Source organism: Lutra lutra, chromosome 14 (genome assembly GCF_902655055.1).
Source record: "Lutra lutra chromosome 14, mLutLut1.2, whole genome shotgun sequence".
Lineage (NCBI taxonomy): Eukaryota > Metazoa > Chordata > Mammalia > Carnivora > Mustelidae > Lutra > Lutra lutra.
In genome coordinates, this window is record NC_062291.1 from 53542325 (window position 1) to 53568041 (window position 25717).

Here is a 25717-nt window from a genome sequence, read left to right on the forward strand (position 1 = left end):
TTGTGAAACTTTTGTTTTATATATATGAGTGTGTTTGCTGGTTGAAGACACCAATTGCATTTCTGTCTCTCAAAGTCTATAAAAAAAATTATCATAGTAACAAAACTTGGAAGCAAACCAAGTGGCCAGTAAAATTGTAAATTTAGTGTATTCATACAAGGCAACTCTATAAAGCAATGAAAATGAATTCATGAGACTTACAAACATCTCCTTAAGTGAAAAAAGACCACAAAGACTGACATTTTTATAAAGCTCCAAAACAAGTAAACTGAACAATATGTTGTTGAGGGATACACACATGGGAAAGGATTAATAAGGACAAATTAGTATACACAGAATAATAAAATTGGGAACACATTTGTCAAGTGGATGAAAAGGGAAAGAAAAGGGTAGCTGCAGTAGTTTTGATGCTCTAGTTCTTACATGCATTCATGGATATTCATTTTATTAACTAGCAATATAACTTAAATTACTAAATATATTATCATGTATAGTTATATAACTTATATATGTATAAAAATGTTCCTTCCTAAAAGTGTACATCCTCATCATCTTGCACTGTAGTGAGTCAACATTCCCAAACAGAAACTGATTTTCCTGAAAAACAGGTTAGGAAGTTAAAGACAAGGGGGAAAATGCTTGTCAGCATGCCAAAGGTCAACATGTATCATTTCATGTAAGCATACCTTACTTTCAAGCAGTTTCCTGAGGCCAGGGCATGGAGTAGGGAATGATAACAGCTAGATTACTACCTTAAGCGTGACAATTAACTGTGTGCTTTCCTTCCTTCCATATATATGTATATATATATATGGCAAATCATTAAACTTTATCAGTGATGCATATACCCAGTGTATCCACACCCCAACCAAGTCAGTAAAAGGCTGATATCCTTATGGGCCTATTAGTAACTTCTACCTAACGACTAATGGAAAAGTAATTAATCAGAGCCATCCCACTCAATTATTAATTTAGAATTGCAACACACTTTCATCGCTTTCTTTGGTACAGCTTATCCAAACTCCCCATGAAGTGGAAAGCAACTCATTCGTTTCGAGATGTGACTCACAAGAAACAATAGAATACCATTTGCAAGGGAAAGGAAGAGACAGTAAAGAAAACGGAAAAGAAATCCCCCAGAAGAAAGGGATTGTGAAAACTGAAAAATGGAAAATTTCCACACTAAGAATTCCAAAATAATATGCAAGATGGGGGGGGGACTTTCAATGGCTCTTTTCAGTGTAATAACAATAAGGAAATTCAGCTCATAAAATCCATGCATTAAAAAAAGACAATAACCAAAAGCATTCGACTTCAGCAAAACCCACTGCAAAGATGGCGGTCGAACGAAGCCCCTTCTCCCGCGGCCAAAGGTTCTCGCCTCACATTTCCCACAAGCCCCTCCGCAAGTCCCCCCTCGCCAAAACTTGCAGGGCTGGTCTCTCAGCACTGCGCACGCGCCGCACCACGTCACGTGCCCTCCCAGGGCTCAGCGGAGCTGGCAGGAGGGGTCTTGCCAGCTTCCGCCGCCGCGTCGCTTCGGGGCTCGAACGGCGGGTTCGCGCTGCCTCCGCCGCCGAGGGGCAGCCCGGGGTCGCGGGGCCGAGCGAGGGGCGCGCGGCGGCGCGGCCATGGGACTGCGCCAACCCCGGTGACAGCAGGGAGCCGAGCGGCCCAGGCCCTGAGCGCGTCTGCTCCGGGGGGCCTCGCCCTCTTGCTTGCAGGGCCCGGGCTCCTGCTGCCGTTGCTGGCGCTGCTGCTGGCGGCGGCGGCGGCCAGGATCATGTCGGGCCGCCGCTGCGCCGGCGGGGGCGCGGCCTGCGCGGGCGCGGCGGCCGAGGCCGTGGAGCCAGCCGCCCGCGAGCTCTTCGAGGCGTGCCGCAACGGGGACGTGGAGCGAGTCAAGAGGCTAGTGACCCCCGAGAAGGTGAACAGCCGCGACACGGCAGGCAGGAAATCGACCCCACTGCACTTTGCCGCAGGTAATCCGATCGATGCCGCCTCGCTTCGCCCTACACCCCTCCTGCCCACCGTGGCTCTCAGGCCTGAAACCAAACGCTGCGCTCCCCTGGCCCCGGCTTTTCCCCCTACGACTCCGGTACTAGTCATCTCGCTCTCATCGATTGGGGACCAAGGCGAGGACATGGGGCTAGGGGGCGAGCATGCCCCACTCAGTGGATTTTTTTTTTTTTTTTTTTTTTTTTTTTTGCTTTGTTTTGTATCAACAATACCTGTACCAACTTCCGGTTTTGCTACTCTAGGAGCCTTCCATACACAAGAAAGGGTAGGGGACGCCGTAGACCCTGTGATTTGAAAGGCCAGTTATCTCCAAAATTTATCGTTCTTGCAAGTTCCACTATAATTCTTATCAATCCTTTGGGTTAAGGTTTTAGAGGCCTTTGTAAAATACAGGGTGTAATTTAGGAGGAGTAGCTTAATTAGCCATTGACACGTTAGTGTTAATGGGTTTGTCAGGGTAGCCAGGTCATTAGCAAGTTTCTGGAGAGGCTAGAACTGAGAGTAATCAAGTTTGGGTGAACTGAGATCTGACTTTGGGGCGGGGGCGGTGCGGGCGGGTCGTGGCTGCCACATACACAAGTTGGGGTGGAGAGTGATAGGATGAGATGAAGAGATGGTGGAGGTACTTAAGATGGGATCTAGAATTGAAGTTGGGACGCATCTCGCCTCTTTCTGAGATTTAGATCGTTTGAATTACTTTTCCTTTAATATTTACTATGTTGACTTTATGATATAAAGGTATTAATTTTAACTGAAGAATTTAAAAGAACTAGGGGTTCTCAGTTTATTTCTGTTTCTCAGTTTATTTCCATAAATCATTTATGCCTTTCACTTGGAGAAAAGATCATGACTGTATCCTCAGGTGAGCTATGCATGATTGAAAATGGGAGTAGGTTCTCATCCTTAGGATACTCTTGGTTTTTTATTTTGTATTACATGTCTGGTTAAAATAATTTTTTAAAAAACAATATGTTTTAAAAGGTTCCCTTCTTTTGTAGTTGGCATGATGAGCACAGAAAGAGTGTAAGAAAAATTGCCATGTTCACAGACATTGCTTTTACTTAAGTTATTTGCTTTAACTCATCCCTGTTTTAAAATATAAATACTACTAGAGAATATGCTTTCTTTATCAGTTCCAACTTTGTTGGATTCCTATTTGGGGAGCCTTTTAAGAGGAAGGTTTGGTGGGAGAACTAGAAACAGCCTGTGGGCAGCAGAAAGAGAAAGGTGAAAAACACTAAAGTCAAATCTCACCTGCTTGCCATTTTGCCTAAAATTTTAGTGATCAGTGCTATCTTTTCTCAGCTAATTTGAATTGCCCTGTTTGGCCATGTAGTTGACATTTAAACAACTAATTTGGCAAATTGTCATAACCAACTGATAAGTAATCCAAAGGGTAGTGTTACTTAGATTCTGTTCACTTGATCTGTGGGATAAAAATAGCCAAGCAAGATCTTAGTTGCTACCTTTCAAGAATTTGGTGTATTAATGAGTTCATATCTGAAAATAGTAATATTTAGAGGTTATGGGATTAGCTTCTTACTGACCTTGTTCCTCCTCCACCATCCCACCCTCAGTTCTTTCCCAACATTTCAAAGTACTTTTTTACCTAAGATTTCATATGGCTTTGGGGCGCCTGGGTGGCTCAGTGGGTTAAAGCCTCTGCCTTCCGCTCGGGTCATGATCTCAGGGTCTTGGGATCGAGCCCCGCATCGGGCTCTCTGCTCAGCGGAGAGGCCTGCTTCCCCCCACTCTTTCTACTTCCCTCTCTGCCTGCTTGTGATCTCTGTCTGTCAGATAAATAAATAAAAATCTTTTGGAAAAAAAAAAGATTTCATATGGCTTTGACTGAAATGGAAAATTTGTTTTAGGAATCAGTGTGTCTCAATATTTACCCAAATTATCTGGTACAGGTTATACAACTAAGAATTTAAGGTGTAAAAGGAGAGTAATAAAAGTTGCTAATGGTGTACATTAAACTAGAGCATTAAAACCCCCGCATCTAAACCCAGTCATATAAGAAACTTTTAAAAAATTAGCTCTGTAAATTCAATCTGAGTTAGTAATTAATGAGAGAACCTAGTTTAACTTTTAAATAAATGTATCCAGCTACGTTTTCTCTTACATGAGGAGAATACATTTTATAATCTCTTACAGACCTTGAGCTGTCATGTTGGTGTACATATAAACATGCCATTGGAAGCTCAGTGTAGGTGTGGGACTGTGGAACTGCTTGCTCAAGCAGTTTTTGTGTTTGTACATTGTAGGGTAAGCCGGGTTTTTTTCTTTTTTTTTAACCAATTAAAGTTTGGAGGTTTTACAGGGGGAGGGGACATGTTTTTGTCTTTGTTTTGATTTCTAAGCAATGGGAATGAGATTTATGCAGACTAAGGAAATGAATCATGTTAGAACAGTTTAGAAAAAATTTGGTTTGTCTTCTCATCTAAAATATTTAGTTAAATTAAATAAATAAATTAAATTAAATTAATTAAATAGAGAGAGTAGTCACTTGCTCCCCATAGGCAGTTAATTCCCTAGGAGTGGAGTTCTTCTGTTAATGAAAAATAATAAACATAAATAGGAACTTTTTTTCTATTGGGTGCTTTTTACTATTAAACTAGGTTGCATTTCTTCTAGATAAATTATTTAAGAAGCCATTTATTTTTGGTCTTTTTCTTAAGATTTATTCATTTTAGAGTGAGAGAGCTCAGGGTAGGGGGGGCTGCAGAGGAAGAGGGAGAGAAAGAATCTCAAGCAGACTCTGTGCTGAGCTTGGATCCCAATGTGGGGGCTCAGTCTCAAGACCCTGAGATCGTGACCTGAGCCAAAATCAAGAGTTGAACACTTAACAGACTGAGCCACCCAGGAACCCCTTCAGAAGCCATTCCTTATGAGAAAAAAATTGTTTCTTCTTCAGTCCCCCACCACACACAGAGGATATGAATGATTTTTTTTCTTTTTTAATAAATCACAAAACTTGTTGAGGCAAGTTGATGGATAGGGAAGCTGCAAGTCTAATTTTGCCAAAAGCAATACCATCTGAAATTCTTGACAGTAAAATATCCTAGAAAACAGCAGATTACAGTAAAGGAGATTGGTTCTCTGAATTTATTTCTGAAAAATAAGGAAGAGAGACAAAACCTTGGGAAGAACATCATGTTGTCTGTCAGAGCCAAAGAAGGAAATATATAGCATTCTCTAGAACCTTAGAATAGGATTGGGGGTGGTGATAGAATTCTGTGGCTTCAGTCTTTGCGGCGTGCAAAGAGGTATCATTCAGTGGAGAAATCTGTAAAACACCTTTTAGGTTTAAGAAATTCACATATTCACATATAGAGATGATGGAAAGAGATGTGGTACATATTTATATGTTATTAGAGAATGTCCAGTTGAAAAGAGCTTGCATTATAGAGTTCTAGCTAAACAAGGTAACACTTGTATTTATATGCTACTTAGACATCTACATTGGACTAAGATTGATTTCCAGTTATTATATTCAGTTGTGTAAGTTGCTTGTAAGAGCGTTTTGGGAGGGTTGGTGTCTTTTTTTTTTTTTTTTTTCAAAGATTTATTTATTTGACAGAGAGAGAGAGATCACAAGTAGAGAGGCAGGCAGAGAGAGAGAGGGAAGCAGGCCCCCCGCCGAGCAGAGAGCCCGATGCGGGACTCGATCCCAGGACCCCGAGATCACGACCCGAGCCGAAGGCAGCGGCCTAACCCACTGAGCCACCCAGGCGCCCCCTTTTTTTTTTTTTTTTTTTAAGATTTATTTATTTGAGAGAGGGATGGAAAGTGTGCTTTTGGGGGAGGGGCAACGGGGGAGAGGGAGAGAATCTCAGGCAGACTCCGCACCAAGTGCGGGGCTTAATCCCACGACCCTGCACTGAAATGAAGAGTCCAGCTGCTCAACGGGATGAAGCACCCAGGCACCCCTGGTTTGGTATTTTATTCAGAGGAGGGAAGTGAAATTAGAACATAAGGAATTTATTATAAAAGCAACAGATAAGAAAACTAGAGTCACCTTAGAGATGGAAGAAGACTAAGGTTAGACAACGCTATTGTCTTCACATACATAGAAGACAAGTAAAAAAGTGAAAGGGATATTGGATATGAGTTCTGTGGCTTGGGCAGTCAAAACCAAGGCCAGTAGGTGAAAGGTTACAAGGAGTCAGACTGCCTTTAATAATCTGTTCGATTGTGAAATTGGCTGGAAATGTCCAGTGGTCGGATTGGCATCTTTCAGAGATGTAGAAAGAGTGGGCAGTTGGACCAAATGGTCAGAATCTGAACTAGTATAAGAAAGTGGAATGTTTACCGCAAGTGAATGTTTTAACAAGTCAGCTACCAAAGATATAATAGCCTTTGTGATTGCCATTCATATCTTTTCCCAAAATGGTGCTAAGACCTCCAAAAACATCTCAATAGCTTTTCCTACTTTTGGCTATAGGCCAGTGCTGTAATTCTAGGAGATGCACAAAATGGATCCATATTCCTTACCTAGGACTAGGATTACATCTTATTTCCAGGATTTGTTTTTGTTGTGGGAAATGATTAAATCCCACATCAGTTAAAAAAATATGTATATATCAAGTAAAGACCAGTTTGTTTAAGAATTTAGGGTATTTCTTAACTTACCAGACCTCCCAGTATATTACCAACACTTGAGGTACACCTCTTTCTTCAGGATCTTGTGGGACTCAGAGATTTACTTCAATAATAACTAGTTTGGAGTATTTGTTTCAGTACTCTTCACTCAGATTGTCAGGATTTGATAACCCAGAGGCCATGACATTCTTTTCCAGATTTCTCCTAGTCTGACCAGAGAGGTAGTATATCTGTCCCAAGTTGCACTGAGCAAAACCTTGTTATTTATATTCCTCATTCTAAAGAAATACATATGAAGGATAACTTTCCTGGATCTTGGTAAACTAAATAGTAAATGAGAGGTTTAAAATAGCATCACTCAGAAAAATCTGGTAAGAGTCCTTGCTGTGTAAGTCAAAGCTGAGGGCTTCTTAATTATACATTCCCAACTCCCAGACCACAAGAACCTTCTCTGTCTTATAGTGTTTTTTGACATTTTCTGTTTCTGAGCTTTTCCTTCTGACAAAGCCCTGTGTGACACCAGCCTGGACATCAATCATTTCATATTGGACAGTTTATATCAGTGGCCCATCCCACATTTGGACTGTAAAAAAAGGGGAGGTGGTGGCCTTCAATGAAACTCTCTGAGAGTCTAAATTGGTTTTTCTGTTGTGACTTCCCCTGCTCTTTGGAAACCATTCAGATTAAATCATGTTTTAGTATAGTAGCAAAATAAGATGTTAACAATAATCATGGTTAGCAATAGTCCTGAAACTGATGGTACCGACATAGTAGTGAAATTTGACAAGAAAAAAATTGAATAGACTCCTTAATGGTTACATATTGGCAACTGCATAGTCTTGTGAGGGTCATTTGCTTACTCTTCCAACAATGTACTAAGCAGATGTTTATCAAGTCCTCTTACATGCCAGCTACTGGCCTTGGCCAGTGAATAGAAATGAACAGGACATAATACCTACCATTAAGTGACACAGTTTATTGATCAGCAGATTTACTTTCCAAATACACCTGTTTTGTTTTCCTGTCAGTGCTTTTTAGTGAATTCAGACTCAGTGTATGATTTCATCAGTATTTTCAAACATAGAGCAGTATTTGAAGATGAGTTCTGTTCCGTAATTATAAAATAGACTGCCGTGTATGCTGAGTAGCCATGACTACTAACTTTAGGCTTCTGATACCTTTGTAAAGAGATCCTTAGGATTTAGAGATTGGCATTAACTCTAAGGCCTTCCCATGTTTTACCTGGCCAGTGAGAACATGATCAGAATATATCCTGCAAAGCTTCTTTTTTTTTTTTTTTTTTTTTTTTTAAAGAGTACTTACCAGAGGACTTTAAACTGCTCTTGAGACCATAAGAATGAGGATTTCACCAAGGATTAACCCTTGGAGTTTGAGAAACATCTTTTTTTTTTTTTTCTTTTAAAGATTTTATTTATTTGTTTGACAGACAGAGATCACAAGTAGGCAGAGAGGCAGGCAGAGAGAGAGAGAGGGAGAAGCAGGCTTCCTGCTGAGCAGAGAGCCCAATGCGGGGCTCGATCCCAGGACCCTGGGATCATGACCTGAGCCGAAGGCAGAGGCTTCAACCCACTGAGCCACCCAGGCGCCCCAAGTTTGAGGAACATCTTAAATCTAAAGGTTTTAAGTGTCTGGGTGGCTCACTCGGTTAAGTTTTCTGCCTTCAGCTCATGTCATGATCTCAGGGTCCTGAGATCAAGCCCCACATTGGGCTCCCTGTTCAGCAACGAGTCTCCTTCTCCCTCTTGTGCTCTCTTTTCACTCTCTCTCTCAAATAAATAAAATCTTTAAAAAAAAAAAAAAAACTAAAGCTTTTGCCAAACTTCCAACAATAAAAGATTTTAAAATTTGAAATAGCTACCTGCTGACCCCCTCTAAATAATTTTTTTCATGCAAAGAAGTGGCTTCAGACCTTCAAGAGCTCCAACTCTTCCATCTACTCTTTCAGGATAGCAACATGACCTCCGCTCACATACTGTAGTCTTTATAGTGCGACTTTAAAAACTGGCCATATTGGGCGCCCAGGTGGCTCATTTGGTTAAGCGACTGCCTTCAGCTCAGGTCATGATCCTGGAGTCCCAGGATTGAGTCCCACATTGGGCTTCCTGCTCAGTGGGAGTCTGCTTCTCCCTTTGACCCTCCCCCTTCTCATGCTCTCTCTCGCTCTTTCTCTCTCAAATAAATAAATAAAATCTTTGAAAAAATAAAATTGCCGATTTCAAGGATGCCTGGGTTGTTCAGTCTGCCTTTGGCTCAGGTCATGGTCTCAGAGTTCTGAAATCGAGTCCGGTATCAGGCTCCCTGCTCAGCGGGGAGTCCGTTTCTTCCTCTGCCCCTCCCCTTGCTCGTTCTCTATCTCTCTCTCTCACTCACTCTCTCTCTGTCTTTCTCTGTCTCTCAAATAAATAAATAAAATCTTTAAAAAAATAATAATTTGTTGGGAGGGGGGGGCGCGCCTGGGTGGCTCACTGGGTTAAGCCTCTGCTTTCGGCTCGGGTCATGATCTCAGGGTCCTGGGATTGAGCCTCAAGTCGGGCTCTCTGCTCACTGGGGAGCCTACTTCCCCCTTTCTCTCTGCCTGCCTCTCTGCCTACTTGTGATCTCTGTCTGTCAAATAAGATAAAATCTTTAAAAAATAATAATTTTTTAAAAAAATAAATTAATTAAATAATAAAAAGATACTGGTTTCTGCTGTCAGTCTTCACACAGGTTTCAGTGACCTTGATGGCTAGGAAATCCTGTTGATACAAAGTTATTGAATTAGTCAGAAGGAATGCATAGTGAGGGATGACTGCGGTAAGTAGTGAGAAATGCAAAGAAAAAGGGAAGAGCAGTCCAAGCAGAAGGGCAGCATGCAACGTTGGCATGCTTGATAAACTGAAAAAAACCTGGATCATATTTGGAAACTGAAGAGCAGTATGAAATGAAGTTAGAGAAGTAGATAAGAGCTAGTTCATGCAGCAGGTCTTGTAGGACACAGTAAGAGTGATTGAATTTTATTCTGTGAGCATCACTGGGAAGCCAGTGAACTATTTTAAAGAAATACCATATTCTTGGTAATATAATGATAATATATTAGTACATATTATATCATGGTTTAAATAATGTAAATAATAATAATGACTGGTTTTGGTGAGGGGGGGCTTGGGGTTTTTTTTTGTTTTTTTGTCTTTTATGTAGTCTCCACACCCAGCCTGGACGCAAGAGCTCAGCTGAGATCAAAAGTCAGACTCTTAACCAGTTGAGCCACCCAGACACTCCATGATGGTTGTTTTTAAAAGGTCACTGGGGGGCCAGTAGCTCAGTGGTTAAAGCCTCTGCTTTCAGCTCAGGTCATGATCCCAGGGTCCTGGGATCGAGCTCCACATCGGGCTCTCTGCTCGGCGGGGAGCCTGCTTCCCCCTCTCTCCCTACCTACCTCTGTGACTACTTGTGATCTCTGTCTGTCAAATAAAAAAATAAAATCATTTTTAAAAATACATAAATAAGTAAATAAATAAAATAAAAATAAAAGGTCACTGGGGGCACCTGGGTGGCTCAGTGGGTTAAAACCTCTGCCTTCAGCTCAGGTCATGATCCCAGGGTCCTGGGATCGAGCCCCAAATTGGGCTCTCTGCTCAGCGGGGAACCTGATTCCCCCTCTCTCCCTACCTGCCTCTCTGCCTGCTTGTGATCTCTGTCAAATAAATAAATAAAATCTTTTTTTTTTTTTTTTAAATAAATAAATAAATAAATAAATAAAAGGTCACTGGGGACAAAAGTGGTGAGGCCCAATTAAGTTGTTGAAATAATAGTTCAAGCTGGAGACAGTAGTGGTTGGGTCTAGAGCATTGAAAATGAAGAAAAGTTTGGGAACATGTTGAGTTTGAGATGACTTTGAAATATCCAGGTGGAGATATGTCCAGTAAACTGTCTGGAATTCAGGTGAGGGGTCTAGCTAGACTGGCGATTTAAATTCGGAAGCTGTATATCTAAATGGTACTTAATGCCATAGAAGTAGGTGAAATCATCTAAGAAGGGAAAAATGGATAAAGAACTGAGTCCAGGGCGCCTGGGTGGCTCAGTGGGTTAAGCCGCTGCCTTCGGCTCAGGTCATGATCTCAGGGTCCTGGGATCGAGGCCCGCATCGGGCTCTCTGCTCAGCAGGGAGCCTGCTTCCCTCTCTCTCTCTCTCTCTGCCTGCCTCTCCATCTACTTGTGATCTCTCTCTCTGTCAAATAAATAAATAAATAAATAATCTTAAAAAAAAAAAAGAACTGAGTCCAGAGGAATGCGAACATTTAGAAATTAGGTGGAGGAGGCAAGATGGCCTTGGGTAGATAGGACTGCCCAGACTTGAACTCCTCCTCTTTTTGCCACAGACCTATTTTGTCTGCAGCCTTCCCATCTAAGTTGATGCCAGCTCCACCCCCTTATCTCAGTCCAAAAACTTTAATGTCATCCCTGACTCCTCTCACTCACCTTTTCTGCCCTACCCTCACCCCTCATCCAATCCAAGAGAAACTATGCAGGCTCTACCTTCAGAGTATCCAGGATCTGCCACTTGTTATTCTGACAATTGCCACCAGATTCTTGGAGGGGTCGTTGAACCTATGTATCTGGCCCTCATTACTTCTAACCTCATCTCCTACTTTGCTGCTGCTTTCTCACTCAGCTTCAGTCATTCTGGCCATACTGTCGGCAGGAAGGCTAACCACCTGTCTTTCAAGTCTTTGATCAAATGTTACTATCCCAACAACACCTGTGGTGACCTCCCTATTCAACTTTATAACCCACCTCCATACACACACCCTGATCTCTCCGTATTCTGCTCTTTATCCTGTGACCTTCTAGCATTTTTTTTTTTTTGCATTTATTGCTCATTTACCCCCATCTCCACAGAATAAAGTTCTCAAAGGCAGGGATTTGGTCTCTTGTTCATTAGCATGTCCCAGGCACCAAAAAAAAAAGTGTCTGTCATGTAGTAGATACTCTCTGATCATTTGTTAAATGAATGGATGAGACAGAAAAACCAGGAGTGTGTGATGAAATGGAAATTTTGGAGAGGGTGCTTCAGCAAGGAAGGGAGTACTTAATTGCCAAATGTTGTTGAGGGGTATGATCAAATGAAGACAGACATATAGCCCTTGAATTTGGCAACATGGAGATTTTAAATGACCTTGATGAAAGTAGTTAAAAGAAGCAGAAGCCAGATTGGATTTGAAAGAGAGTGAATAGAGAGAATTGGTGACAGCCTTTAGAGATTTGATTATGCAAGGGAGCGGAGAAATGGAAATTTGAGTTTAGGGAGGATATTTTTCATAAAATAGAAGATGTAGAACACGTTTACATACTATCAAGAATCATCTAGTAGAAAGGGAGAGGTTGTTGGGAGTGGGGAGAGAACAGAGACCTTGAGAAGGTAGGAAGGGACTAAAGTACAAGATGAAAAGTAATGGGTCTTTGATAGAAGTACACTTCCTTCAACAAAACGGATAGAAAACTAGTGCTTTGTAGCCAGCCTCATTTATTTTCATGCATGGCTTGAAATGTCATCCTGATGGTCATAGCTCTAGCTCCTGAGTTCAAGATCTGCAGAACCTTCTACTTGGTATTTGATCCACAAACACCTCACTAAGCATTTCCAAAAATAAATCATCTTAACCCACAAAAGCTGTTTTGTTTCTCAGAGATCTGATAGTCACCCCCATTCCTTCTCTGTCCTCAAGTTAAAGAAGTCACCAGATGCTGTCAATTTTCTTTTTAGTTACTTCTGGCAATATTGTGTACAGTAGCAAAAAATTAGTAACAACTATCCATGAGAAAGGAACTACAGATCTCCTACTGATGATGGTTTATGATTGTATGATTTTACAGTGGTATGCATTCAGTAGAATCCATACTTCAGATTTTGAGTTTTGATCTTTTCCTGGGCTGGCACTATGCAGTACTATACTCATGATGCTGGGCAGGGGCATTGATCTGCAGCTCCAGTCAGCTATGCAGTCATGAGGGTACACAGCCAGTTCACTTAAAACCATTCTGTACAATCGTTATGTTACTCTCTTTCTGTACAGTATTCAGTAAATTGCAGGAGATACCCAACACTATATTATAAAGTGGGCTTTGTGTGAAATGATTTAGCCCAATTGTAGACTAATATCTAAGTGTTCTGAGCTCATTTAAAGTGGGCTAGGCCAAGCTGTGATTGATGTTTAGGGGTCAGGTGCATTAAATGCATTTTTTACTTAAGAGTATTTTAATTTTAATGGGTTTATCAGGCTATAAACCCATCAGAAGTTGAGAAAGATCTATAGTTAAATTATGATACTTCCAACAAATAAAATAGGTACTGATAGGAGTTGGTTTCTGGGATATTACTAGTTTTTTTTTTTTTAAAGAAAGATGCAGAACGGTGTTTCGTTTTTTATTTATTTTTTTTAAAGATTTTATTTATTTATTTGACAGAGATCACAAGTAGGCAGAGAGGCAGGCAGGCAGAGAGAGAGAGGGAGAAGCAGGCTCCCCGCTGAGCAGAGACCCCGATGTGGGGGCTCAATCCCAGGATCCTGGGATCATGACCCAAGCCGAAGGCAGAGGCTTTATCCCACTGAGCCACCCAGGTGCCCCTTTATTGTTGTTCTTAAACATTACTAGGTATTTGTTTGTCCTTCAGTAATGACTTAAAACGTATAGTAGTAGTTTTCATACTATTTCTAAGAGATGCCTCAGTAATACAGGGATAATTTCCTTTGGGTCTTTGTGAGGGCTTTTGAAGAAGGAGGATTCAAGCTGAATTGTATTGTTACACTGAATTCAGTTAAGTTGCAACTCTGTGAGTGCCAGTTACGTACCAGAAATTGGGTATTTTTTCAGTGATCACGCTATATATTAGAATTTTACAAGATTTCATTAGGAATTGTTAGCTCAAAAAGATAAACACACACACCTGTTCATTGCAGTGTCATTTATAATAGTCAAGACCTAAAGCAGCCTAAGTGTCAATTGATGGATGAAGGAAAAGTGGTATGTGTATATAATAGAATATTATTTAACTGTAAGAGTAAAATATTGCCATTTGTGACATGGATTGACCTTGAGTGTTATGCTAAGTAAAAGAAAGAAGTACTGTATGATTTCACTTGTATGTGGAATCTTACTAAACAAAAGAACCCAAGTTCACAGAACAGATTGGTGGTTGCCAGAAGTAGGGGATGAGTAGAAGAAGGAGGGAGGGAGAAGTAGGAGAAGTAGGGTGGGTGCATGGGTACAGGTGGTCCAAAGATACAAGTTTCCATTACAAAAAAATATATAGTATGGTGACTATAGTTAATCACATATATTTGAAAGTTGCTAAGAGAGTAGATCTTAAAAGTTCTCATCACAAGAAAATTTGTAATTAGGTGTGTCGGTGGATGTTAACTAGACTTATTGTGATCATTTGACAATGTATATAAATACTGAATTATTATATCGTATGCCTGAAACTCATATGCTTTATTTAAGTTTATATCTCAAATTTTTTTAAGGACAGAAAATGATTCATTAAAATCTGCCTGAAAACAGTTTTGAAAACACTATTCTCAGGGTGCCCGGGGTGTCTCAGTTGGTTAAGCGGCTGCCTTCAGCTCGGCTCATGATTCCAGGGTCCTGGGATCGAGCCCCATAAGGTTCCCTGCTTAGCAGAGAGCCTGCTTCTCTCTCTCCCCCTCTCCCTGACGCTCTGCTTACTTGTGCTCTCTCTCTAACTCTCTGTCAAATAAACAAATAAAATATTTAAAAAAAAAAAACACTATTTATTCCATAAGACAAAATCTAGATGCTGCCTTAGCATGACATATAAAAGGTTCTTCCTCACCTGCCATCTGCCTAATTGGCATTCTGTATCCTATTAGGAATGATTTGCTCTTTTATGCTTCTATGTACTTTTTGGTCTTCTATGTACTTTTTGGTCTCTCCTGCTTGGACTGCAGTGCTCTTCCCTTATTCCAATCCTTCCCCTCATCTTTCCTTGCCCCATTCTCTTATGATCCCTTAATTTTTCTGTATGCCTTCAGCTCAGATGTCCTTGCTGGAATCTCCTTGGGTAGTCCTTCTTATTTTCTGCTTTCCCCCAATTTGGGTATTTCCTTCTCTGGATTCTGTAGCATTTTATATGTACCTCTGTATGGCAGTCATATTGTATTGAAATTCTTAGCTCTTTTTGTTTCTCCCTGTCTTAAATTGTGAGCTCTTTGAGAATAAGGAGAATCAGAGATACAAAGATACTCATCTTTGTGACATGGAGCCTAGCAATATTAAAACAAAACATAGTGGGTTCCTGGGTGCCTCAGTGGGTTGAGCCTCTGCCATATCTCAGGGTCCTGGGATTGAGCCTCGCATCCAGTGATCTGCTCAGCAGGGAGTCTGCTTCTCCCTCTGTCTGCCTGCCTCTCTGCCTACATGTGATCTCCCTATGTAAAATAAATAAATAAATAAAAGTCTTTTTAAATAAATAAATTAATTAATTAATTTAAAAAACATGGAATCCAGGTAATCTTTACAGCCATCTAATTCTCCATCTGCTGCAACTAGGCCAGCCCTAGGCATACACCTTAAAAGCATTCTACTGCTGCTTTCTCATTCAGCTCCCACTCTGGTTTTAGAAGAACCGTATTCAGCCTTGGTGGTTTTAAGAATATTGGGGTGACCCTGGGGCAAATAATACATTATATGTTAATAAAAATAATTTTCAAAATATTCTCATCAAGTAAAAAAATATTGGGGTGAAACTTTAGGTGAGTGAGAAGGGCTTTCTCTCTCAGCACACATGTATCTGCTTTAACATATGCCTGAAATTCTTTTCATTTCATTTTTTTAGCTGTAGAAAGGTTTTAAGTGCTTTTATGCGAGAACGAGCATGGTAAGAGATTGGAATTCATTGGTACTAAAGCTATAAACCAGTAAAAATGAGTTGTAGGACTTTTTCTGTTGTTTGATATGGGAGCACTTAGAGCAGAACTGTGGTACATGGTTTTCCAAAGGAGGCCTCCTACCTAGAAAGAAGTCGCTTGTGTTGTGCATGTGACAAATTGGGGGCTCCTTTGAAGACACCTGATGTCACACCTTTCCCAAGGATCACTTTTATCTTCACTGCACAGACACATATAAACCATAAGCAGAATTCCTTGTTGCTGCTATCTCTTAGTCCCCCAATTTAGTGGAACCATTTTATGAGATAGATGTGGGAAAGGGATTCTGTAGCAAGAGTTATATACTTAGGACATCTGAAAATGTATACACTCTAAATATGCAGAACTCTGTATTTGCTATTAGAAATGCTAGTCTAGAGTGGAAAATATTTGAACATTGGGCTTTCGGTCACCTATTTCATAACCATTCTCTGAAGTTAATGGTACAGTTGACCCTTGAACAACATGAGGTTTGGGGTGTTGACCCCCTGTGCAGTCAGAAATCTGCATATAACTTCTGACTACCCAGAATTTAACCACAAACACCCTACTGTTGACCATAGAAGTCTTACTGATAACATAAACAGTCGAGTAATGCATATTTTGTATATTATATGATGTCCTGTATACTGTATTCTTACAATAATAATGAAGAAAAAACATATTTACAGTACTGTAAAAAATTTGCTTATAAGTGGATCCGTGCAGTTCACACCCATGTTGTTCGAGGATCAGCTGTATTGCCTAAACCGTTAGGCCCTTGGCTTTCTCATTAAGATTAGTTAGTGATATATTCCAGATCTCCTTTCCATCAGTTATTTTTTGAATTGTTGAATCTTTTGTTATTCTTCATCCAGAGACATTTTAGCATAGCTAGTACTTATCATTACTGATATATTTTCTTTGGCAAACTTAAATGTGGATAATTTGCTTTCTTCTAGGTTTTGGGCGGAAAGATGTAGTTGAATATTTGCTTCAGAATGGTGCAAATGTCCAAGCACGTGATGATGGGGGGCTTATTCCTCTTCATAACGCATGTTCTTTTGGTCATGCTGAAGTAGTCAGTCTCCTTTTGCGACATGGTGCAGACCCAAATGCTCGTGATAATTGGAATTATACCCCCCTCCATGAAGCTGCAATTAAAGGAAAGATTGATGTTTGCATTGGTAAGACTATTTACTTTCTGAATCTTCCTGAAACAGTTTGTAACTAATTCTGAGTCTAAATTGAATTCATTTGTTAATATGATCAAATTCTGCCAGGCTGAATTTAAATACTAAAGAACACTTTGTGATTTAACCTAACCATTATTTACTGAGTGTCTGTTTTTATATGGTATTAAACTTAAGTTCTTTAAAGAAGAGAATACAAAATTCCTGTTCTCTAGAAATTTAGATTCTCCTGGGAGAATAAGACACATGAAAAACCAGGTAAAGTCATGGTAGAAGTGAACAGGAATTGTTAGAGGGAACTGAGTACTGTGACTTGGTTAGAGTCAGGGTGCTCCTTCCTGGAGTCTTTCCAGGAAGTAATGGGAGAAAGATTGGAAAAGGTAGATAGACTTCTTTATAAAGAGCTTTGAATTCCAGGTTAGGGAGCTTGTTATTGTTATGTAAGCAGTGTGGAATCATTGAAGACTTTAAAAGGAAATAGTCTCATGAAGTGTAGCTTATTTTCAAAAGAATGATCTGAAGGGGGTTAGGTTGAATAGAAGGCATCAGAGAGACCAGCTAGGAATGACAAATGATGAGGGTATGAAGTAGGGTTGTTGTAGAATAAAAATGGCAGGATAAGTACAGAAACATTTGAAGGACAAATTATCAGTCATTTAGAATTCTTTAACAAATGATAGAGGATTTGCCTGACAGGTTGATCACTGACAAAATTACCATTGAAAAGGTTGCTTATTTGAGAGTTTTCATTAATCTGGTATTAACTTTTCTGAGCCTTCCAGTCAGGGATTTTGGACTCTGCTTACCTTAGCTCTGTTTCCTGATGCAAAACAGGGACAGTTGAAATGTTGGAGACAGATAGAAAACCAACTCTGTGCACTAGGAAAAGCCCAGGTGCTCTAAGCTGGACTGACTGACCTCCCCTCATCTCAAAGCCCCAAATCACTATTTATACTGGTCAGGTTAGTTCAGGTTAGGTCATTTATAAAGATAGAAAACACATTACCCACTAATCTCTGCCCAATTCTCCTTTCCTGTGTTATCTAAGTTGTTACTCCCTCTGCTCATAGTCCTTTTCTAGTTCCTGAGTCTCAGAGATACAAATAATCAGCTTTAATAATGTAGGGTTTTCCAAATATAGTTCTTCACTGTCCAGTCTTCACTGTCCAGTATGGTAGCTGAGGACTTGTAATATGGCTGATTTGAATTGAGATACACTTTTTACATACCAGTTTTCAGAGATTGACTTTGGAAAAACAGCAATGCAAAAGTCTCAATTTTATATTGATCACAGTATAAATAAAATACTGAAATGGTACTTTGGGTATGGGTTAAATAAAATGTGTTTAAAATAAACCTTTTTTTTTTTTTAATGTGGCTACTAGAATATTCTAAATTACATGTGTGGCTCACATTTTATTTCTACTGGCCAGCATTGTTACAGGGAGTAGTAGAGCGGAATGAATATAACTGTGTCAAAGAACGGGAGGTAGCTCCCCTCTCTGCATGTATTAGCCTGTCTTTCCTTGGCACCTTACTTACAGAGTGTGCTAGAATATCTTTATATGACAGATAACAATATAGAATACAGCATAAGCCTTTTTTGTGTATGTTCTAGGATGTAATGAAATGGTTTTGATTTGGGGTTTGTTAACCCTACAGAGGGCATTTTTTTCTTTTTTAAAGAATTTACCCATGTGATTTTATTTTTCTTTTCTAATTCCACAGATCCCTATTCCTGGACTATCCATAGCTTTAGAAATTCCATTTTGTTATGATAGGACAGTCTACCATGAGCAGTTGTTCATTTGGAATTAGAGAACAAGCTTTTAAGCAAATTAGCCCTTTATTTCTTTATATACTCTTATCTGTCCTTAGTCACAAAGCAAAGGAAACCTTACATTGAGCTTAGGGGACATTTATTTAATGTATCTTATACATTAAATAATGCAATATTTTATACAATCTTATCTTTAAAATACAACATTTAGCATGCCATCAGGATATGGAAGGTCTTTAAATAACTCAAAGACTTCTGGACCAGAATTTTGAGAAGATCCGATTGTCATGATTACCATTTTGAAAGGTATTGTCGCTGTGTTGTTGCAGTGCTCTTACAGCATGGAGCTGAGCCAACCATCCGGAATACAGATGGGAGGACAGCATTAGATTTAGCAGACCCATCTGCCAAAGCAGTGCTGACCGGTAAGTCTATGTACTCACTTTGGGTATTCTGGGAAGAATATAAAGAATTGAGCCTCCTAGGTAGACGGTCTGTTTCTTCCAGTTAATGACTTTAACTAGATTTTCAAAATACTGTCAGTTCAGTTGTTAATCTTTTCTACATCTGGATAATTGGTGTTTAATTATTACCTAAGAAAAGTAAAGCTTTTCTTTTTTCTTTTTAAATTGGTGTTTAAATTTGTGCTTCCTGTCGTATTTCGTTCAGGGGTAATAGAAAATTGCGTGTTACTATCATGTATTCAGGACATGTTTTAAATGTCCCTGACTTTTCCAAGCAAAAATAAACAACGGGGGCTACATCAAAATAAAAAGCTTTTGCACAGAGAAGGAAACAGTCAACAAAACTAAAAAGCACCTTACAGAATGGGAGAAGATATTTGCAAATAACATCTCTAATAAAGGACTAATATCCACAATATATAAAGAACTTAGAAAAATCAACACCCAAAAAACAAATAATCGAATTAAGAATGGGCAGAAGACATGCATAGACATTTCTCCAAAAAGATAGACAGTTGGCCAGCAGACACATGAAAAGATGCTCAGTATTGGGGCACCTGGGTGGCTCAGTCAGTTAGCCTCCAACTCCTGATTTCGGTTCAGGTTATGGTCTCAGGGTTATGAGATCAAGCCCTGCATCAGGCTCCATGCCCAGGATGGATTCTATCTCTGTTTTTCCCTTTGCCCCTCCCCACCCCACTCCTGTGCACATAAACGCACGCATTCTCTCTCTTAAAAAAAAAAAAAATACTCAACATCATTTATAGCTGTCAGAATGGCTAAAAATCAACAACATAAGAAACAATAGGTATTGGTGGGGATGTAGAGAAAAGGAACCCTTGTGCACTGTTGGTGGGAATGCAAACTGGTGCAGGCACTATGGAAAACAGCATGGAGGTTCCTTAAAAAGTTAAAAATAGAACTACCCAGTGATCCAGCAATTGCACTACTGGGTATTACTCAAAAAATACTGGGGCGCCTGGGTGGCTCAGTGGGTTGGGCCGCTGCCTTCGGCTCAGGTCATGATCTCAGGGTCCTGGGATCAAGTCCCACATCGGGCTCTCTGCTCAGCAGGAAGCCTGCTTCCCTTCCTCTCTCTCTGCCTGCCTCTCTGCCTACTTGTGGTCTCTCTCTGTCAAATAAATAAATAAAATCTTTAAAAAAAAAAAAAAATACAGAAACACTCATTCAGAAGGACACATGCACCCTGATGTTTATAGCGGCATATTTACAAGAGCCAAGGTATAGAGGCAGCCCAAGTGTCCATCCATAGATAAATGGATAAAAAAGTTGTGGTATATATACACAATGGAATATTACTCAGCCATAAAACAGAATGAATTCTTGCCATTTGCAACAACATGGATGGAGCTAGAGTATAATGCAAAGTGAAATAAGTCAGAGAAAGACAAATGTGATTTCACTCTTGTAAAGAATTTAAGAAACAAAAAAAATAAGCAAAGAGGAAAAAAAGGGAAACCAAGAAATAGACTCTTAACTATAGAGAACAGACTGATGGTTACCAGAGGGGAGGTGGGTAGGAGGATGGGTGAAACAGGTGATGGGGATTAAGGAGTGCACCTGTGATGAGCACCTGGTGATTAAAATAAAAACTTTTAAAAAATGAAAGTAGCTTAAAATATTTGAAATCTCAGAAATTAATTTTATTGACAAGTGAGTAGGTTTATGAAACATCTCCTTTTGAAATCAGAGAATTTGTATTTCCAAGCTGGAACTGCCTAAAAATGCTACTTTTCTAGACATTGAAGTTGTTCTTATAAAAATTTTTTGTAATGTATATGGTTTTATGATAAGATTCTATATAGGCTGTCAGTTTTTAAGAAGTAAGATATTAGGGCGCCTGGGTGGCTCAGTGGGTTGAAGCCTCTGCCTTCGACTCAGGTCGTGATCCCAAGGTCCTGGGATTGAGCCCCACATTGGGCTCTCTGCTCAGCAGGGAGCCTGCTTCCTCCTCTCCCTCTGCCTGCATCTCTGCCTGCTTATGATCTCTGTCTGTCAAATAAATAGATAAAATCTTTAAAAAAATAAAAAAAATGAAGTAAGATATTTTAAAAATCTAAAATAAATAAATAAATAAATAAATGTCCCTGACTTTTCCAGGTAACATGTTTTGCCCCCTTTATATGCGTTTTTTAATATACTTTTTTTTTTTTTTTTTTTTTTTTAAGAAAACCTTTCAAAAAGCTCTGTTGTTTTTTCTAAAGCAGAGGATTCTGGTCATACCAATTTCAGTACCTTGAAGAATGTCAGTTACTGTTTTCTCTTAACATATTCATGTCTTTGGAACCTGTTAACGCATATAAGGCTTAGTCTCTAGGTTCATTTTATCCTATTTTCTTTTAAAGATTTTATTTATTTATTTGACAGAGAGAGACACAGAGAGGGAACACAAGCAGGGGGAGTGGGAGAAGGAGAAGCAGGCTTCCGGCCTAGCAGGGAGCCCAATGTGGGACTTGATCCTAGGATGCTGGGATCATGATCTGAGCTGAAGGCAGATGCTTAACAACTGATCTACCCAGGCACCCTAGGTTCATTTTAAACTTTTTGAGTGGTAGTATCCATTTCGCATGTTTCTTCTTAAAAAACTCTCTGCCATATTATTTTCTGGATTCTTACCTGTGTGAGCACCATTAGAATCACATCTGATCTAATAGTCAAGAGCCTGAGGGGTTCTGCTGTGAGCTCATGTGCTTGGACTTTGTGATACTTCTGGTATTACTGGCAAAATTTAGTCCAGTACTCCAAAGAGGCTCTAGAAAAGCAAGCTGTTACTGGAACTATCACTTCCATTTCCCCCTTCACTTTTCCATGCTATTCCCTGCTTTTCTCTTTTTTAAAAATCTTGGGGCTCAAAGAATCCTTGCATTAGCAGTCAGTATATATTTTTATTGTGAACATCAGTTTGTATTTTATTTCAGCAAATCAATACACTTCCGTTATGTTAAATTATGTTAATTTAAGTTGTATTTTTTTAAAGTTTTGTTTGTATGCATTTGTAAGTATGGAAGCTATCGGCATAAAGAATTTATATTTGTGGGGCCTGGGTGGCTCAGTGGGTTAAAGCCTCTGCCTTCGGCTCAGGTCATGGTCCTTGGGTCCTGGGATGGAGCCTCGCTATCAGGCCCTCTGCTCAGCAGGAAGCCTGCTTCCCTCCCTTTCTGCCTGCCTCTCTGCCTACTTGTGATCTCTGTCAAGTAATAAATAAAATCTTTAAAAAAAAAAAAGTTTATATTTAATCCTGTTTTTGTATATTTAAAGTAGTACTATAATATAGTTTTAGTGTTGGAAAATCTTCTGCATTCATAAAAGTATTAATGATTATGTCCAGTTGGTAATCCCATAGATTATCTTCTGTTATGTCTATGATGTTGGCATATTGGATTTTGTTTTGTGTTACTTTGGAATGAAGTTGTGGGTGCATTTTGTCCGTTGCACAAATAACATACCAGTTTTAGAAAATTTGAGGAGTAAAAAGAAAAGGAAAAGCTCACCAGTAACCTACTACCTAAGACAAACTTTGTTGAAATTTTGGTATATTTTCTTCTTGGCTTTCCTTTTTGGAACATACTGTTTTCAGATAGCTTCATGATGTAATACTAGATTTTTCTTTTTTTTATTTTAACTTTTATTTTTTCTTTTAAAGATTTTATTTATTTATTTGACAGAGAGAGAGAGAGATCACAAGTAGGCAGAGAGGCAGGCAGGGAGAAGGGGAAGCAGGCTTCATGCCTCGGGACTCAATGATCCCAAGATCCTGACACCATGACCTGAGCCAGAGGCAGAGGCTTAAACCACTGAGCCACCCAGGCACCCCCCTGCCCACTTTTTTTTTTTACTTTCATAACAAATATATTCCATATTCATATAAATATTTTTAAACTGCACAGTATTCTGTTAATCAGTTTCTGTTCATTGGAAACCTATTTCCAGATTTATCTACTTTAAATATAGTTCATGAGGAGCTTTATGCATGAAGCTGTTAATGCTTTTGTGATTAAATTTTTTTTTTTTCATTTTTTTTCCCCCTAATTCACAGGTGAATATAAGAAAGATGAACTTTTGGAAAGTGCCAGGTGTGTACTAGTATTATAAATAAGTGTCATGAATAACTTTATCATTAATTTTTTTAAGTAACAAGCAAACTTTTAAGAGAGAATGAATTTTTGTTTGATCTCATATATGTCTCCAGATAGGATCTGATGAAGAATATAAATTACTAACCCTTTTTTTTGTGTGTGCTAGGAGTGGCAATGAAGAAAAAATGATGGCTCTACTGACACCATTAAATGTCAACTGCCATGCAAGTGATGGCAGAAAGGTACTTTTGCAGCTAAGCTTGTGTTCGTCCTCCTGGTAACGTGAAAATATATTTGTCTTACTAAAAACTAAAACATTTTGGTGAGAATGCTAATACTTTCTTTTAAGTAGTAATTTGGATTAATTCTTAAACTTAGTAAAACTTTATTGGTAATAAACATTTAGTTTGCTTCCTATTTACAGTAATGAACTTAAAAACTTCTATACTATGCCTTCAGTATAAATATGTTGGATTTTGTAAAACCAGTTGATAACTATGAAGATGTAAAGGGTTTTTTTTTTTTAATTTCTGGTGTTATATGGGGTTTTTTTAAGCTATTATTGTAATTTCATTCATTTGTCTGATTAATATTTCAGTCAACTCCATTGCATTTGGCAGCAGGATACAACAGAGTAAAAATTGTACAGCTATTACTTCAACATGGAGCTGATGTCCATGCTAAAGATAAAGGGTAAGTAAGCATTGGAAACAAGTGAGGATATCTTAAATGTTACAGTCTTTATAATCATCTCTGTAACCTTATAAAAATCTTCTTGCTAAGCAGCATAAACATTATGGAGCTTTTATAATATGCAGATTGCTCTGAGGACACAGAGAATTATAAAACCTTAAAGCCACAACTCATAGGGCTTAAACTACACTTTAGGAAGCGTGAAAAGATACCTAACAATATAAGTTCTCTACTAAATATGAGGTGATAATAGAGATAGTAGGGTAGGAGTTCCCAGGAGGAAACTCTCAGTGATGGCAGTACAGGTAGAAAATCCTTCAAGAGGAGGTGATACTTGACCTGGACTCAGCTCAGGAAAGCAGAGAGTTTAGGAAACATCATGCAAGAGAAGTTGTGAGAGGGGATGTGCTAAAGCAGATATTACAGCATATTTAAGAAACAATGGCTAGACCAGTGTGGCTGAAGCAGACACTTTACACAGGGGAGGAATGAAGGTTAGGATTGGAGAAGTAGGTAAGAACCAGGTTTTAGAAGACTTGGTATTCTAGTCTAAGGAATTCACAGTATGAGCCACAGTAGCTATTGAAAGATCTTAAGCAAGGGGAAAGATTTTTTTTTTTAAGAGGAGTTCTAGGGAACACATTCTGGCAGCAGTGTGTAAGGTAGTTTGGAGAGAAGGACCAGAGATCAAAGAGCAGTGAGAGTAATTACTGTAGGGGTTCAGGCATAATGAAGATATATAATGTTGCAGAGGAATGGAAATGAAGACACAGGTGTAAAAGATATTATAGTGTAAGAATGGGTAAGATCTGTTGACTGGATGTGAGGAGAGAGAAAGGAATAAAAAGATAACTACATTTCAGATTCTGAAGCTGAATGACTGATTCCTAGTGAGTTACGAAAAGATTGTAGAAGCAAGCCAGGAGGGAGGGAAATCTGTATGCCCAGAGGCATAGAGGGAGCTACAAGTGGTTGAGCATACCATTATTGAAGGGTAAGGCTCCAGAGGGTCACACCATTGCATGCCAAGCTAAGCAGTTGGAACCAGTTTTTAGAAGCAACGAAGAATCAGTGAAGGACATTAAAACAAGGAGTAACTACAATAGGGGCGCCTGGGTGGTTCAGTCGGTTAAGTGTCCAACTCTTGATTTTGGCTCACAGTCGTGGGATCAAGCCCCACATGGGGCTCCACACTAGGCATGGAGTCTGCTTGAGATTATTTTTCTGCCCCTCACCCTCTGTCTGTCTGCCTCTCTTAAAAAAAATTCTACATCAGATTTACTTTTAGAAAAATCTGGCTATGGTTTGGAAGAAAAATTGAAATAGGGGCTGTTTGAGTAGTACAGGAAGAAATAATAAAGGCATTGCAGTAGCCTTGGAGAAAAAAAAGATGGATGTGGAAGAGATGTGGAAGTTAGAATTTTTAGAGCTGTTAAATTTTGTGCATTTCTACTGGAGGATCATAAAAGCCATTTGTTATTTAAATCTCAGTGTAAATTTAAAGTTAATTAAAATTAAATGAACTAAACCTGTAGGGAATCTATAATAACGTAAGCTTCTTCTCATCCCCCACCCCCTCCCTCATATTGTAGTGATCTGGTACCCTTACACAATGCCTGTTCTTATGGTCATTATGAAGTAACTGAGCTCCTGGTCAAGGTTAGTTCTCTTCTGTTTTTCTCAGAATTATATAAAATCACTTGAAATATATTATATACCTATTGACCGTGTGTTTTTAGTGCTTGGAGGGTATAGAGGAATATGTATAATCATTCTAAGATGTAGGTGATTGATGGATCAACATTCAACTGCTTTGAGATTTTTAAGATACCTTAAGATTTTAAGTATGAAAATAACACTGTCATCTTGTGAATACCACCTTAAATGAGTCTGTAATTTGTGGCTAACGGTGAAGTTTCAAAATCCTTGAAAATATCAG

General features: G+C 39.2%; 1 protein-coding gene across 1 annotated transcript in view; it reads left to right on the top strand.

The window, feature by feature from the left end:
• Positions 1-1490: 1490 nt before the first annotated feature.
• The window catches only part of TNKS2 (tankyrase 2), a 70109-nt gene continuing 45882 nt past the window's right edge, over positions 1491-25717 (top strand). The window contains exons 1-7 of the mRNA XM_047701846.1: positions 1491-1982; positions 16514-16738; positions 18854-18949; positions 23046-23082; positions 23252-23327; positions 23684-23778; positions 25371-25437. Coding sequence (XP_047557802.1) covers positions 1784-1982; positions 16514-16738; positions 18854-18949; positions 23046-23082; positions 23252-23327; positions 23684-23778; positions 25371-25437 — 795 coding nt within the window. The 5' untranslated portion in view covers positions 1491-1783. The remainder of the gene's footprint in view (positions 1983-16513; positions 16739-18853; positions 18950-23045; positions 23083-23251; positions 23328-23683; positions 23779-25370; positions 25438-25717) is intronic.